At 42.2% G+C, this 17,283-nt stretch overlaps 2 protein-coding genes across 2 annotated transcripts; both read right to left on the bottom strand.

Moving 5' to 3' along the window:
• Positions 1–25: 25 nt before the first annotated feature.
• hs3st3l (heparan sulfate (glucosamine) 3-O-sulfotransferase 3-like) lies at positions 26–7,637 on the bottom strand. Its single transcript, XM_085903808.1, has 3 exons — positions 7,195–7,637; positions 583–812; positions 26–414 (listed from the first exon to the last, which is right to left on the bottom strand). The coding sequence occupies exons 1-3, from the start codon at positions 7,635–7,637 to the stop codon at positions 26–28; spliced, it is 1,062 nt and encodes a 353-aa protein (XP_085759934.1).
• A 6,858-nt stretch (positions 7,638–14,495) lies between these two features.
• Positions 14,496–17,233, bottom strand: dhrs7cb (dehydrogenase/reductase (SDR family) member 7Cb). Its single transcript, XM_085904084.1, has 7 exons — positions 17,105–17,233; positions 16,340–16,496; positions 16,116–16,228; positions 15,427–15,637; positions 15,263–15,355; positions 14,983–15,144; positions 14,496–14,902 (listed from the first exon to the last, which is right to left on the bottom strand). The coding sequence occupies exons 2-7, from the start codon at positions 16,491–16,493 to the stop codon at positions 14,694–14,696; spliced, it is 942 nt and encodes a 313-aa protein (XP_085760210.1). The 5' UTR covers positions 16,494–16,496; positions 17,105–17,233; the 3' UTR covers positions 14,496–14,693.
• Between the last annotated feature and the right edge of the window lie 50 nt (positions 17,234–17,283).

Genomic DNA, 17,283 nt, shown 5'->3' with positions numbered 1-17,283 from the left:
GCTAACAAAATAGTATTTGCCATTTTCACTGCCATCCAAAGTCCTGCCCCGCCATCTGATAAAAACGCTGGTTATGGGGCTTGTAAAAATCTCTCAGTTTCTGCATGACTTCCGAGTCGATGGAAGCATGCGTCCTCCCTTTGGTCTTCCCCAAGCAGTGGGGTTTACTGCTCCCCTCGGGCTTCTTCAGGCAAGGAAAGCCTTTTGTTTTGTTGAAGTAGAAATGTTTGTCCGTGACGATCCTCTGGAGACCCAGAAAGTCCTGGACTTTCCCAACTTCCCCAGCTGGATCCGAGATCAGCCTTTCACCGCTGACCAGATGGACCTGACCCCGGGGGAACCAGGCAAGCCATCGCTCCAAGTGTTGGGCGTATAGACCGATCCATAGAGGGCTCCACTGAGCATCAATCTGACCTGGAACAAATACACACAAAAAAAAGATAAAAAATCAAAGCATATGGCATTATTAGACAAGTTTATGAAACAATTGTGACACGTGGGCGTGGTGACGTTTATCCTTTGCATTTGTGCCTTTCTGCTTCCTTTCACATGACCTGAATGGAGATGGAGCCAATATAGTACCTGTGGTACGGTTCTTAAAGGCCAGGCTCTCAAAGGGAGGGATGTGGTGTGTCTTGGAGATGATCTGCGTGTAGTCAGATATAGCTCGGGTCACCGGGTCCCGCACCACCACGATCAGTTTCACCTCCTGTGACATGGCGTGCACTCTTGCTGGCGTTTCCACTGTCACAAAGTAGCGCGGCGTCTTCTCCATGACAATCTGGCCATCCAGTGCTTTAGGCATCATACTCCTGCAAAGAGAAGCTATTAATCCTTGATGTATTTAGACAGGCGTGTTTAACTGACAATGTCAACTGACAATATTATGGAGCTAACATTTGGGCAAACGCGGCTGGCAAATTTGACCGGATGCCAAACTATGCGCTTGTCTGGACTCCAGCGAAAGGCTGTGCAGATGGGACTCATTTCGAGCTAAATTACTCAAGAGGACCTGATGGAGACATCTGCCGCTACATCTGCCGCGCACCTGACCGACTGACCAAACAGCACTGAATCAGCATCTCATCTTACGTCAAATGTCGATGATTATTCTGAGATTGACTCGGCATGATGGAGTGCATTTTCCTTTTTGGCCATGGTCTTATTGGATTCCTTTTATTGACACACAAGTGAAAAATGCAAGGAAGCAGGATTGGTTGTCAATGGGGAGAGACTAAATATTCCTCCCTTCTAAAACTCCACATCGTAAGTAAATATTCAATATGTAATGGAGAAAATCCCATTTGATTTGACTCAATCAACTATTGCCAACATATATATTACATGTATCCCAAAAATGGGGAGACATGGGTGCGCCTCTCTTATCGGCAAAGGTTTCATATGTGCCGGTAACCGAAGAAGCCATCGATACAGTCACCTCCCAAAGCTGTTTATGAATCTGACACACATTTAATGGGATCAGTACGAGACTTGCAGTCTGCAGCCTTCCTTTGTCCTTCCAATAGCGCGAGCAGCAGGAGCCTTCCAGTCTGCATGCATGCACGCACAGACAGATATGTAGACACATTTTCAAATCACTTAGTCAGGTCTTTTTCAAAGCATCCTTTTCAGTTGTCCATGGACATATTCATGACTGCCTATAGACACTCCAGTGACGGATGAGCGAGTAATGATAGCAAATACACCCCCATTAGCAATCCGTCTGTGAATAGCCGGGAGCCATGTCATTACATTAACACAAAGAACTAATTAGTGCCCTCAACATAAAAAAGATGATGTGTTCATTTATGAGGTTTGGCCAGACAGACTCAACGACTGACAAAACCAAAAAAAGAATCTATTCATTCATAAATCGATTCAATATTAGAGGTGTCAAAATGAAGGAATCAATTGATTATCACATTAATTGCCTTGTGTTTCAATAATTGAGGAATCATTTAGAGACTTTTTAATGAAAAATTCTACGAATGATTTTAGGCTCTAAAATGTTATCATTCTTTGAGTGTTTAATGAAAGCAGACTGATTTATCTTTTGCGTTTAATCACAATTAGACATTTGCAAAGATCTGACCATCAAGCTATTCTTGTGTGATATTGTCATTTTCTTGTGTTAATAATGAACAAACAAAATGGTTCATAAACAGTCATCGCTGAAAAAATGTGGATTTTTTTATCTAAAAATGTAGTATGAAAAAATCCAACAGGTGGAACATTTCCGATTGCCTCCCCAAACTAGTTTGGGAAGGAGAAAAAAAAATCAATTTCAACACAACCCACACCACTGTTGTGTCAAAATGGAAAATGGGAACATTTCTATTCATGCTTTGGGTTCCCTGAGAAAGAAGCATGAACTATTGCCCCTCTCATTTATTTCAATGGGACCACTGTGGTGTTGTGATGCTCAGTGAGACATGATGTTGGGAAGTTCCAGTCCTCTTCCAATCATAAGAATGAATGCAAGCCATGATTGTTGAGTTTAATTATTGAATGTTGGGACTAAATACAAAGTGATGGCAGCCATTATAAGAGTTCAATGTGACTGGATTTGCATCCATTTGGAGGTCTTGGGAGATACATAGATAATTGCAGATCCCTCGGCCCTCATTATGTGGAGAGAAAAGAGGCAAAACTGAAGAAGATTGATTTTGAAATTCATGAGAAAGTTTTTCAGCAACATTTTCAATTCCTTTTCTGCTTCTGAAACTTTGCCATCCATGTTTAAATCTGCTTCATGAAAACCACATCTATGGTTTAGATTTCCTACATCCTTTATGTCAGCGCATACAGCAGGAGCCAGGAAGAGAGAATCCAGCTTTTCACAATATTAGTCATTTGTGTCTATTCGATTCTTTATAGGGAGATTAGAACATGTCACGTAATGCCAGGTGAGGCAGTCAGATTCAGGGAGCTGGTTGTACAAAGTCCTGGACAGTAATTTTCTTTTATCTTATTTGATTTTGCAGTATTACCAAAAATATTCCCCTCAATCCTTTCTTTTTTTTTCTCACCAATTATCTCAACTTTGAAAACACTTCTTTTTGTTTCTCCAGCTGGTAACATTATGAAATCTGACTTTTGACTGAATGAATTGGCACTTTGAGTAAAAGATCAAACATCCAATAGGATAAACACAGGGATTAGCTAGCAGTTTATCATAAGCCTCTGTTTGCCTTTGAGGAAGCTCTCTTTAGTTTGCCATTCTCAATATTTCATCTCCACTCCCTTGTGACTGGCCAAAGCCGCTGGCAATTGATCTTCATGGGGGCTTAGGGTCTCTGCATAAGTCCACCCAGAAACACTGTCCACCACACGTGGACAGAGCATTATACTGAAGGTTTGCATGCAGGACTGGAAACAAAAGTGGCAGGTGCAAAATGAAGAAGTCAGGGCCCTCTCCAGCCCCATTAGTGGCATGCTGAGTGGTCAAAAATATCAAATCTTCATTGGATTGTGGTATTATCGGCTTTCCTGGATCAAAAAGAAGGGTGAGAAAGAACATTGTGTTATTTATCAGACAAGTCCAAAATGGAGTGCATAAATATGATGAGTCTGTATGCATGAGTGTGTTATGAGGAGGCCTCTCGTCGCCTCTGTTTGGGGGACCATTAAGGGGTCGCTCTATTGTGGCTGCGCCCTGTCCACTTCCAAGAGACATCTATCATGGAGGTGCCCGGGGTCTCCAGGGAGGGCCTTAATGAGAGCCGCCCGCCGCTCCACCCATCTGGGCCTCGTGACCATGGCTTCCAAAACAGAATGTGGAGCGACAACACCTGAACCCCATTTAATCGCACTATCAACAAAATCACAATCAAATTTGTAGACCAACGCCAAGCGTGTCGAAGATCTTGAAAACATGTTTTCTACTGCTCGAGTCAGCATGAATTGAATGGTGCAGAAGATCCAATGTTGTGGCAGGCATTCTTCTTTGATTTGTATGCCAATTAGATGCCATTGTAAAGACACAAAAACACAAGTCGCACCGTACGCTGTGTCATGGTGGCACAAAGCCACAAACGGCCTCCCTTAATGAGTGCATTAGGAATTGCAGATGGATCCGAGTCAACGGAGCAGATGATTTTCAAAAGAATGACTCATTTTTTCTCTCTTTCCTTTTTCTCGACGAGACGCTTTTCGGAGTCTCAGAGATGGTACAAAGGCTCGCCACCTGACTCAAGGGAGCTTTATTTCTTGCATGCAGCATAAGAGCCAAATGCTGCTTCACCGTGTTTGTTTGGAACACTGGGCAAATCAGAAAGTCCTCCTGGTTTAAAATTCCATTTCAGAACCCTTGCTGAAGCATTTTGAATGAGCTGCAGCGGTTTGGTGCTCTTTTGCGCAACAATCGGGTTTACTGGAGATAAAAGAATAGTTACGAGACTCCAGATTGTAAAGATGATTGTGGACTCCAGGAAACGTCCTTGGCCACACTTGCCCCTCATATTGTCCAACTAGATCACTTCTTTCTTCTTTCTATTAACTCCCTGAACAGTTGACTTAGTGGCTTGATGAAATATTATGTAACAGTCATCAGTATGTGTCCTAATCTTAGTCACAAAAAAGAAAAAAATCAAGCTCACAGTGTTCTAAAGCCTTTCTTGCTCCTTTGTTCTTTTTCATTTGGCTTGACATTGAGACTACACGGAAATAACCTGGCAAGCTTTGCCATTCGGCCACGGTCAATAACATTGATACATCTGAGTGTACCTCCAGAACAAAATACAAGCAGAGCTGCTGTCTGGAGGGCACAAACAGGTCTGTGACAGAATGAATCTGAAGCTTTCCACACTAAAGCACATGATCTGAGTGAGCTCTTATCACATTTCCCGGGGTTGAAGCAGAGGTAAACCCAGATGTGCAAAATTGCGTTAACAGTAGTCACCCTTCAACCTTAAATCCAGCCTAGCTTTTATTCTACCTCTCCTCCCTGCAATTTCACTTCTGCTCTCCATCCACAAAACATTTTTCAAGCCGGCACTTTTAATGGAGCTACGGGGGTGGGAGAGCTGCGTGTAACATGAGCGCTTGTGTTTGAGATAATCCCGCTGCAGGATAAAGCTTCCTGCTAATTGTAAGAGAAGCCGAGCTGACCGATGTATAGCGCTCTAATGCTAGAGTCAAGCCAAGGTCACCGAGAGGAGATAGAGGTATCGATCCCAAACAGCACACAGTAGGCAGGCAGTAAACTTGCAGGCCTTCTCAGGGATTATCACAGTGATTCAATCTCCCTTTAAAGACCATTAATGCATCTTTGTTTGAGGCTCTGATCTCAAACGTTGCTTCGGGGCGGTTCAGATGGAGATTGCCACTCTATTTGCATTGTGATTGGAGTCTGGGGGACTAACTACCATTCTTTTTTTTCATCACCTTTTTGACGATTCAAATTTAGAGATAACAAAATAATTGTCATCTCAAAAAATATTGATATTACATAAGAAGCAAAGAAATAATTCCTTATTATTGCTATTGTTTCCAATGTTACTTCTGACACAAGGACGATTTGATGGAAACTTTAAATCAATTCTAAAAAATGGATACAAATAAAATAAATGTATATCAATTTTGATTTTTTTTTAATTCAATGATGGCTATAATGCTATGGATTTTAAGTCAAATATTTTGAAACAGTAAACATTGACGTGACATTCTGTTGCTGATATATGCATGGGAAAATCAGCTTTGGCTATTTGTTCAACATAAAAAGCTAAACCCGCAAAGCTGGAACAGAAGCTCATCCGAACTGACTTCATGCCATCCTGGACGTAAATGGAATCTGACCACTGACGCAAACGGCAACAAGATTGGACCGGCTCTCTCATCTGAGTTTCAAAATACCACATTTGTAAAAGCACATGTCTGCCCCCTCAAAAAAAATAAAGAATTAGATTTGCCTTGTTCTGTGTGTACCCTTGGTGTGTAGTGTTTGTTAATAAAGTGGTATGTGCACATCATGAACTCTCATTGTACGGTGACCTCAAGTCAGAGGTCAATTGACAGAGCTGACAGCGATGTCAAGTGGCTCGACATGCCGTGAGCTCCATCTGGCCCGCAGGGATAGGTGACAGTCACATCACCTGCTGTGACATTAAACACAAACACACTTTTACAACACAATCCAACAAAATTCAGAATGTCTTTCGTACAAACACATTTTCAGAAATAGGAAGATCAAGTATATATTTTGAAGAATATTTTAAAAAATATCATTTGGACAGTTGGTGGAAAAAATGTGTGTGTGTGTGTGTGTGTGTGTGTGTGTGTGTGTGTGTGTGTGTGTGTGTGTGTGTGTGTGTGTGTGTGTGTGTGTGTGTGTGTGTGTGTGTGTGTGTGTGTGTGTGCAGCAGGTTAGGCTGGCACTGACATCATTGAGCCAGAGCCAATGTTGGGCCTCAGCAATATACAGTAAGCTGGTTAGCATTTCATGACACAATCCAGATTAGGGTACCATTTTAATCTGCTATATTGGGATCATATTTAGGGAGCTTTATATGGACACATTGCACAATATGCAAATTTTTTCAACAAGCAGAATGCATCAATATAGAGGCAATATTGAGTTTCCTCAAAATATTGTAAGACGTGACAGATCCACGCCTCCCCTTGTTTTCAAAGTGTGTGCGTGCGTGTGTCTGTAGTGAGTGCCGGACGTTTCGATGGAGCAGGCTGAGAACAGAGCCGCATGACAACAGTAACATCTGGCTGGAGCACCAGAGATGATTACTGGGCAGCTCTGCGAGGACTCATCTTGCAGGCCTTGCTCTCACCCTAGTTTACACAAACACGCACGCACAGATTGCTGTTGCCAGATGGCAGCGCCGTCTCTTAGACTGCCACCTAAACCTCAGCAGAATAGTTGTAAGGATACGGTTTGGTATGCAAACACAACATTGAAGGCTGTTAATTGGTCCCGAAAGCTACAGTCAAAGATGATGATAGAAACCACATCCAAACTTTATGGACACTTTTCCATTTAACCGTAACGCAAATTTATGAGATCCGCACTCATAAATCAATATGCAATGGCTGTTTGGACATAAACGGTGCATCAGCACATATAGACAGACATTATAACAATAGTCAAAAGTACATATTCTTTGTCCTCTGAGAAAAATGGCAACTATTTACTGACTCAATGTAGTTGTAAATGATTCCAAGTTGAAGAGTTGCAACTCATACCTGTACCAGTCCAGTCCTCGTGCGTAATGCCTGTCAAAGAAGTGCGGTTCGGAACCAAGAGCCCGGATGTCAGGATGGAGCCGCAGAAACTCCAGCAGAGCTCTTGTTCCTCCCTTCTTAACCCCGATGATGAGGGCTTGGGGTAACCTCCGCGTGGCCGTCCATTCTTTCCCGGAGCTGTTCGCCTCCAGGCCAGCCTGAGCCGCAAAGGCTGACGCGTCTTTTGTGCCGTTCCTCTCGTACGGCGTGAGCAACCCGCGCGTGGTTGCCCTGTTGTCCGAGTTTTCCACGATCCCAGACTGACAGCATCCGGTGAGGAGGTAAACCAGTGAAAAGCAAAGGATGCTCAGAGACGACGCGAGAGTGAGCCGGTGGAAAAGTCTCCGCAGGTCCACGTTTGGAAGATGGTGGTGGTGGTGATGAGGAGTGTAAAAAGATGCCATCCCTCAGAGATCCATGTGAGATGAGAGGCCATTCTACCTCGCGTTCGACTCGCATCCCGTCATATTAACCCTCCGAGAAAAGAAAAGAAAACTTGCAGGGGGTTGTGTCTTGTGCGCCACGAGCGCCGGCGCGCGCGTCACCAAATCCGTCGCTTGCTCAAACTTGGTTTACTTTTGCACTATTTGACCTCCCCGTAGTGCACAGTAAATGTCAATCTTAAATTCGAATCGTGCAGAGCAGGCAGAGTGTTTCTCACCCTTTCCCCTCCACGGAATTACTTTGCAACTCTCCAGCATGGTTTATCTCAAGGGGATAACTCCCTGCTCCTTTCTCTCTCGCTCTCTCTCTCTCTCTCTCTCTCTCTCTCTCTCTCTCGCTCTCTCTCTCGCTCTCTCGCGCTCGCTCTATCTCTACATATTCTAATGCAGTTAAGTCATAATTGCAGTTCAAACATATTCTAATGCAGTTGAGTCATAATTGCAGTCAATTGGAAAAGTTCTTGTAAATGCATAAATAGAAAACAACAAACATCTATCATCATTACAGAAAATCTTTCTGCAAATGACTAGCTGGCACCCAGGTGGCCTCTTGCTTGAAGTCAGGCTGGATAAGCTCCAGCTTAACTGAAACCCTAATTTTATATGTATATATTGTCTCGAAAATAGGTTCGATAAGTGCATCAGGAAATTTGCTGTCACGTTGACATTAAAGATACACTGTACTTGCGTGAAGAACTCCAGCCCGCTTCAAATGGATATGCCACCTCTTTTGCCGTAAATGGCAGTGAATGAGTGGAGTTGCTTCGAATTCTAGACCCAGTGACCCAGGTAAACAAATAGAGGTCATTCAAGTCAGCGGGACCTGCGTTCTAAAACGGATAACCTAATTAGCTTAGTGGTCAGTCAGACAGCTTGCCGTGCAGTCGGCTGATCCTGCCTGACGTGTGTCTGGGCATTCCTGTATGGGACCTTTTTTGTTTTGACAAACTTGAATGATAAATGTTCTCCAAAATAACAAAGTGTAAGGTTGATTGCATCCATCAGCAGAGGTGTGTTGTTATTCTTGTCGTTAGGGAGCGCTGCCGCCTTGTATTATTGCAGAGTGGGGCTAAGGTACACATAATAGCTCATAGGAGACTCATTAATTCCCCCTTCCAACCCGCACGGCTCAAGCAGCCCCCCCCCCCCCAACTCCACCCTCACACATTGACTAGTACTCGCATGCTTCATGTTCCATTTGGCCTCCCCCTGTCATTATCCCATGGCAGATGTGACCCGTGCCATAAAACCACTGCATCGTCCTCCAGTGACTAAAAAAGACCCGCCCTCCATTTTTTTTACAATTAACACAAAACTTTGTGCTCATCTGCCTTCTTTTTTTTTTTTCTCCTGACAAAGTATAACTAAATAAACATACAAATATTAGTGTGTAGCGATGCACATTCATGTTAATTATATTTATGATGAATGGTAATCATATGATTAGATATATAATCATTATTATTGTATGCCTTGCACTGAGATGTCAACCAGTGGTTTATATACTCATTGGGTGTGACTGTAATGCGATGGTTGGGTCTTTGTTTATTTTTTTCCTTAACCTCTGTCCACGGATGACCGGGGCAAGGTCGTCAGGTGAGGCTTTTGTCTTCGGTGGCCTCGGCAGATTGTTCCGTGACCAAGTGGTCGTGGAGAGAAAGCATGACCTCGGGGGTCAAGGCGGTGAATTATCATGGGACACAGTGACTGAGCATCCTGATTAATGCAACTCTGCGTGTGGAGTTTTATGAAGTGTTTTTAACTCATCAGTGTGGGTGCGCTTCCATTGCACCTGTAGTTCACTTCCTCTATCCATCCTTCTCTGCTGAGTGACATTCCAATGAAGTCATCAAGGTTAAATTCCAGCCATAAATCATGTACCACTTGCCAATCGGGTCGCATACTAACGAGCTTCGCACAGTGACTATATTTCCAAGTATTTCACGATACATAATCATCTTTAAGCATCACAAAATACTGACGTGCATTGTTAAGTTTTAAAAGTGGCTCATTCCGCATGGCATGGTAAGTCCTAGGTATTGGGCTCTTTTCACTGCTTTTACTCCTACTATTGTTGAAAGTCAGAGTATGTAGTTTGGAAGTGGTTATTAAAGATTTAGAATGTGCTCATGGCATCATTATTGAGAATGTATAAGCCTCATTGTAAAGTGGGGCCGAAGATTATAGCGGTCAAATCATCATCATGTTTAACTCCTGCTCTGCAATGCCGGAGGGCCTTCATGTCCTCCTGCAGCTGCGTCAAGCCAGGAAGGATCCAAACACATCGCCCTTACATTTTGGCAATTGCACAGGGGTGAGCAGGGATCACAGTTAGGAGACAGATCAGAACAGAACACTCCAAGAAGGGATAAGCTCTACTTATGCAGCTTTGGGCTTGTGTGTGTTTGGGCCAATTCCTCTGTGTGAAGACTTCTTTTCATGTGTATATATGCTTTGTGTTTTAATGAGCCGGCTATCTCTGCCTTGTCAGAGCTGCAGTGAGGTTTTTGTGTTGTTGCAAAATACGGGTCATGGTCCACTGATTGACTGAGGCTGAGGTCACGTTGTATTTGAATTTTGAGACTTTTCAAAGGTACATTGAAAAGTGGGGGGGCAGTAAACAGAAATATTCAACCTGCAGGACATCTCAGGTTTGAGAGAACAGCTTGACCTCATCTACGTATATTGTCGGTGTATATTCATTTCGTAAGACATTTGAGACGAGGAGAGACGAAGGCTTCTCGCACGGAAGGACAAACAACATTTACAGTCTGTTTAAATATCCCCGCAGCTATTTGGCTCAACTCGTTCCGATCGACAATGTCCTAATGGAATATTAATGAATAGCAATTGCCAGACAAGCACTCCGATGCATTTTGTTTTGTTCTTTTTCATCGAACTGTGCAGTCAGTCGAATCGTGAACACCTCAACTTTGATATCGATTCAACTTTCTTTCGCATGCTTTCTTTCATCATCGCAATGCATTATTATGTTTATGCATGACCAGCTAGCGGTTAATATTCTGCCCACTCAGGGACAGAACGTGCATGTGAGCCCCCAAAATGAAGATAAAGGTGACCTGTTGGCAAAAGCTGCCCTCATTTCCCCAGGCCGCCATGCACAGCTGCTGGCATTGTTTAACATCCTGTTACAATGCGACCTGGATTATTGGTCTCTGACAGGAGGGGAGGCAATGTAACAACATGGATTTTTATCCTGGATAAATCTGTTATCCGGGACTCGTACGAATGGGATATTCACTGCGAGGGGATTAAAGCACAAGGGAGAATAAAGCAATATGGGAGTAATACTATCTAGTTTCCTGCTTCGTATTTTACAAAAGTGTCAGTCGCAAATATGCTGTCTTGTTGTAGGAAAATGGTCATTGTCTCATTATAAATGTTATTATAGGTTCCTATATTGGGTCTCATTGGTCTGGTGGATATTATTAGTATTATTTTAGATTTTTTTTCTCCTTGAATTGTTTTTAAAAATTTGACATGAAACAAGACACATTGTTCATATTTTGGACTCAATGATTAAACCCCAGACATAACAGTGTTGTCATTTTGTCGATTTTAAACAATGGGACTTTTATTTGAGCTCATCTTTATCTGTTAATTTGCATTAGGTGACCCACTTTTTTTCTGATAATAGGATGTACTGTATAACATATGGAATACAAAACCTGATTAGCATGTCTAGTCACGGATGTGGCATATGCTTCATCAAAAAAATGTGTTATCATAGTTTGAGTGTTGTTTTTAATCGAAGCTAAACGACCAAAGCCAGCCATTAGGTAGATACTCTAATACTCCCAAAGAGGCCACAGTGGTTTGTTGTTATTTCCCGTTAGCAGAGAAGATCACAGCCTGCAGTCTCGCCATCGATCCTCAAGTCCCCTGAGTCCGCCACCAAATCTACCAATGTCCCTGTGGTGACTATTGTAGCTGAGCCTCCATCACAACTGATAACAATCCTAAATTCATCCATTTATAATTGGGTGATACAGCAATGTCAAAGTCGATAATATGACGCCGGTATTTTAGCGTGTTGTCATTGGTTCTGATTCTGATGAGTTTGGAAATCAGAGAGTAGTAATAACTATTCAAAAATGGTAAATATTTCAACTTTGTTTTTTTTTATAAGTGAGGACAATTTGTAATTTTAGTCATGACACAAAGTCGATGCCAAATCTGAAAGTACCATTTAGAAAATGAAAAGTAATATCAGATAACAATACTGTTTTTTGTTGTTGTTTTTTTTATTGCAGGAAATCTAATTGCCAGAAAACAAATTTGAGGACATGAGGCAATTATGTTCTAATGTATCTCCCTGTGACAGTGTTTCTACGCATGTCACAATAAATATAGTAGAATATAATATAAACATCCAGCCTTTTATTTTGTGCAAGCTCAAATGTCCTCTTCTAATGACTTTTTTTTAACCGGACAATTAATTAATTACACAGCATAATTTTTATATTCTGAGAATAGGAAAGATGACTCATTTTGGGCCATTGCTGTGACTTCCCACTCCACAGCAAAAAGTAAATTAGCATGAATGTGCACAAGTGTGTTTTCTTTTCGCCGAAGGCCCATTTGATGTTATTGGCCAGCTTGAAAAGCGCACTCAGATACAATCCCACATCATTTTCTAGTTATGCTCGAGCACACATCTTGCTTGTCTTTTCATTTGAAAGCCACACTCCTTGAATTTTTCCCAAAATCCAATCAAGTTCTCTGAATAACTCTCGGCGCCTCTGGAGGTCAGGCAATGGTAGCCCGTGGAGGCGTAGAAGGTGAGGAACTGATCTGGGGTCAAGGCATCCAGCATCTAGCAGCCTTAGAAATCTCAATTTAAAGCGGCGCCCCTTCTGTTTCATTAGCTCCTCCCATGATCCTCGCCCACCCAGCCCCCATTCCTGGAATTCAGCTTTTGAGGCTTGTTTGACTGAATATGGGGGGTTGGATTCTTTGTGTACTCTTCTCCATCTCCCCAGCCAGCCAGCCAGGTAGGATTGCAATGATTTAAATCCTGTTAGTCCAAAATTGCAGCAGACCTAATGACCTGACTGTAATTTGCTCGCTGTCAATATTGTTGCATTTGGACTCCCATAGCTCTCCTATAATATGCACAAAGAGAGATGGCTCATCAAAACTCAACACACTGGAGATGAGCAAATCGCCAACACTCGAATATCATGTTGCAAATTGCTATGTATGATCGCCGTTAGTGTGCAAGTTACTCGTGCAAACTGTCAGATCAAGTTTCTAATTATTTATGAATGAATTTTGTATCAAATGCATGCAAGGCAAAGCACATTTATTTATTTTTGTAGCTCCAACTATAATTTGTTGCATTTGCACGCAGAGATTTAATCTGACGAACTGGAAAATGTATTCCGAGAATTCTGGACTGATTCCCACATCCGCTTGTGGAATAATCATCTCCTTGGTGTGAGTGGCATCATTTTTTGTTTTTTTTAAACAGTACAATAGCTTTTCCGTCCACATAGCAAGAACGTGGAGGGATTATCATTACCAACATTTTAAATCTTTAATCTGCAACAGGCAGCACAGTTTTACTTTCGTGGAGTCACAGAAACCAGCAATGCATGCTGGGATGTTTCAAGGATTAAGGCAAACTTTCTCTTGTAGATTAAATATGTGTAATCTTTAAACCAAACAAGACTGGGAGATTAGGACGTATTTCATGACTAACAAAGAATTTGACAACTCAATAAGAAATATAATGCCATGATTACATTTTAATGAAATTTATTGGAGCAATAAAATCTACTATCACCCAATCATTTCAAGTAAGACGCCTTTTGGTGTGAAAGATTAAGGAATCATTTCCATGGCCTTTGTGCATGACCTCAATAAGTCAGTTTGTGTCAATAACCCGGCCCTTAAAAATTGATAAGGGTGATCACCTCTTTCATGGAAAGAGCATTTCGGAGCGGCGGTTGTGACGGTTCTCATCTATAAGTCATGACGCATCATTTTTATTATTGCATGAAGGCAATCATATTTGCCACATTTTGGCCCAATCAACATATTGCTCATCAGAAAGATGAGCCTGATGATTGAGAGGAACTATCAGGCTCAGATCATTCAAACAAATGACCACACATGTGGTTTCTCTGTGTGTCTTGTCAAAATCTTTTTTTCTCTCTCTCTCTCTCTCTCTCTCTCTCTCTCTCTCGTGTGACATGTGGCAGAGCAGGAAAATAAGAATGCCAATTTGGAGAGTCCAGCTGAGTGCTCTTTAGAAATCTTTCCTGTTTGACACGTGCAAATGTCATCCAACTGCATTTATTCATGTGAACATCACAGACACATTCCTGTCCGGAGGCATGGAGACAATTGGATGTCGAACTCCCTGGAGGACAGTGACCGACCGGGAGGGAGGAAGGAAGGAAAGAAGGATGGAAGGAAGGACAGCTTCCCGCTTGCCAGCTGGACTTTACTTTACAAGTTGCAGTCACACTTGTATGATGGGAGGAAACATCTTTAAGGAAACCACACACCATCAAGGACTAAACAATCATTCTAAAAAATAAAATAAAAACCACGTCATTGCAATGAATATGCAATAATATGAGTGAAATTCACCAAAGACTATATCATCATAAATGCACAATTGGCATCATGAATGAGGGAAATGCGTTGCTGCCATCTTGTGGTATGTTTGAAGTACATGCAGAAAATATCTATGACCCAAGTCAATTTAAATGTCTCATTTTTTTAATTACATGACCAAAGCAAGAAGCAAACTTTTGATTTCTAATACACAATATAATCTGTGTTATTATTTGTGTGATTTGAATATTATGTCATGTCAAGTTTAAAATGATAATTTGGAAAAGTAGCAGAGTAGTAGCTGTCAGCAATTAAGTTTCATTTTATGGGATGATGCATTGAACTTGGTTACTTGGCTTTCATTTTTAAAATGACTTCCTCTTTGTTTTCCTCACGTAGACCCAATACTATTGAATATTCTTTCTTCTGCTATTGCATCTGCTCAGCCAAGACAGAGTCCTTCACTCCAGCACCCAGGACAGCAAAGAGGAAAGAGGGTAGGAAAGATCGGAGGTAAACTGCCACCCTAGGAATGGGATGAGCCAGCACAACTTCCTTCTTCTTCCGGTTCACCGTCCGCATTATCTCATTGGCCAGGATTGAGGGACGGATTCCGTGGGTCAGCTGCCTGGCAACAACTAATAAGCAAAAAAAATCTGAAAATATCCAAAGGACAATTATCTGACACTGTCAGTCAGCAACCAGCTTTTGTACTCACATGCAGCCAAGCTATTTGATTTGGAGGTAGGCTTCTCAGGAGACGGCGGGGCAGTGGCATCGATGTAAGTGTGACTGATGGTGCTCACGGTGATCCCATACTCCTCCACCTCAGCACGAAGGCTGTCAAAGAAGGCCTGCACTGCATGCTTCGAAGCTGCATCTAATTGGTGCAGACACAGGCACACTTATTGCATTGAAAATACAAACCTGTTACTGCCAAACATCATTTGAACTGTGATGATGACATAGCAACAGTTGCTTTTGTCATTAGAACTCACAGGAACTCCTGAATGGGACAGCCAGTCTGCCCTGGATGCTGTTGACCAAGATAATTTGACCTGATCTTCTTGGAATCATGGTGGGAAGAATTCCTGTCGCATTATAAGAAAGAGCAATGAGAAAAGCCTGGGAACATACCTACAATACAGTCCATGTAGCCCACCTTTTGTCAAAGTGCTTGGGCCAAAGTAGTTGATGTCCATGATGTTTCTATCAAGTTCAAGGGAAACACTCTGCACCGGAGCCTTGAGCTTCGTGCTGCTGTTACAAATCAACACGTCCACACATCCATAACAATCCACCACCTCGCTCGTCACGTCCTCCATGCTCTCCATGTCGCTAAAGTCCAGGACGACCAGTTTGGGGGCAAAGGTCTGTGAGGAGACATATTTTTGACTGTTGTGTGTGCTGCCAACAAAACTTCTTATTCATTGAAAAAAGGGGCAAAAAATGCAGTTTTAATGAATACTTAGACTACTTGTCCCCTGCTATCCTGTCTATAATATTTGAAGTATTCATTTTATTCCTCGATTCGTTTTTTTTTTTTTAACGAAAAAATATCTTTTTCTGAGCATTGTCTGTGAACATTGTGGCTCGCTAGCATCTGTTGTCGTCCGTGTAAAAGATACTGTATATAGAGGACAGCTTGCTGTCACAAAGGATGTCCTGCCATTGTCTTGTTCCCAGTAGGAAGTGGTGATTGGGGAAACGGGGACATAACGGGAGGAGAATCATGAAAACAAGCTGTTTTGCCCACATGGGCTGATGATAGCCTTATTCCCCCAATGTCCAACATTTGATGCTTTTTATTGTATCAGCTAAGAAGTTGATCAACAAATGTGTTTTCTGCACCTCGCTTGGGTCAGCATCATTTGTCAAAGAGTCATACAGAGACTCCAGTTTATCCCAGTTAGCTCCACACAGGATGAGCCTGGCTCCACCCTTATGAAAGAGATGAGCACACTCTGAAAGACAACAAGGACAGACAATATTGAACGCTTGCTTCTGAAATTGTCTGAGTGAGTCAAGTCATTTCTTTTTTAAAAATCCATGAAAGCAAATAACAGATCATTTACCATTTCCTACACCGGACACAGCGTCAGTGATCACCACCACTTTGTTGCGCACTAAAGACTTGGCCATGTACTGCATGAGCTCGTTGTAGATGTAGTATACCCCTGCCGCCATGACGATCAGGAGGGGCAACACCATCACTGAAGGGAAGCCCATGTTCTGTGGGAACAAAACAAGAACAAACTGCCCTGCTGACTTTAGATCTGGAAAGGGCTGCCACTTCCTGTAGCTAATAACAGCTGAGGCCTTCATGAAGTACAGATGAAAATATTTCTTTCATTCATTTCTTTTATGACTAAAACTGTTCAAATGCGACTTCAATTGTATGAATGTGCCGTTGACGTGATTAAAGTATCAATTAAAATGAATATACATGTTTGTTACACATCACCAAATTGGTTTCCCAAATGTTAATCTTATATTTCCAACAAAACGCTTTCATTTTCACCTCTTTCTTTTTATTCTCGAGAGCCATTCACAAGCAATGCGTGTGCACTCGCCATTAAAAGAAACAGCTAAATATATTCTGTCCAAGAATTCCTTGCCTTGTGCCACCTCCTAAATACTGTCATTTGATATCTCAACCTCCAAATGATGAGCATGATTACATTTTCAATACACATCCTAATGTCATATTGATGATGACCTCTGGACATGGATATTTGGACTCAGACATGATTGGATCGAGTGCTGATGGGTTATACAACTTGCGAAGCACATTTATAAACCCTGCAAAGAACACAACACATATGCACACACACGCACACCTGTAATCCTTGTTATTCTTGGTTCACTCACAGCACAGCGGAAGGAGCTAATCCCTCAGCAGGCAGGACTGGCTGCAGTTTTTTCCAGCTTTAGTTAGGTAACAGCAGCCCTTCTCCTTCCACCGCGTCCACCATCCATGCACGCCGCCCTGCTTGACTTTATGACCAACTGGTGTCCA

The sequence above is a fragment of the Syngnathus leptorhynchus genome, chromosome 22 (genome assembly GCF_054491065.1).
Source record: "Syngnathus leptorhynchus isolate UIUO chromosome 22, UIUO_Slep, whole genome shotgun sequence".
Lineage (NCBI taxonomy): Eukaryota > Metazoa > Chordata > Actinopteri > Syngnathiformes > Syngnathidae > Syngnathus > Syngnathus leptorhynchus.
The sequence above is the reverse complement of the archived record's forward strand: the minus strand, read 5'-3'. Positions and strand labels throughout refer to the sequence as shown.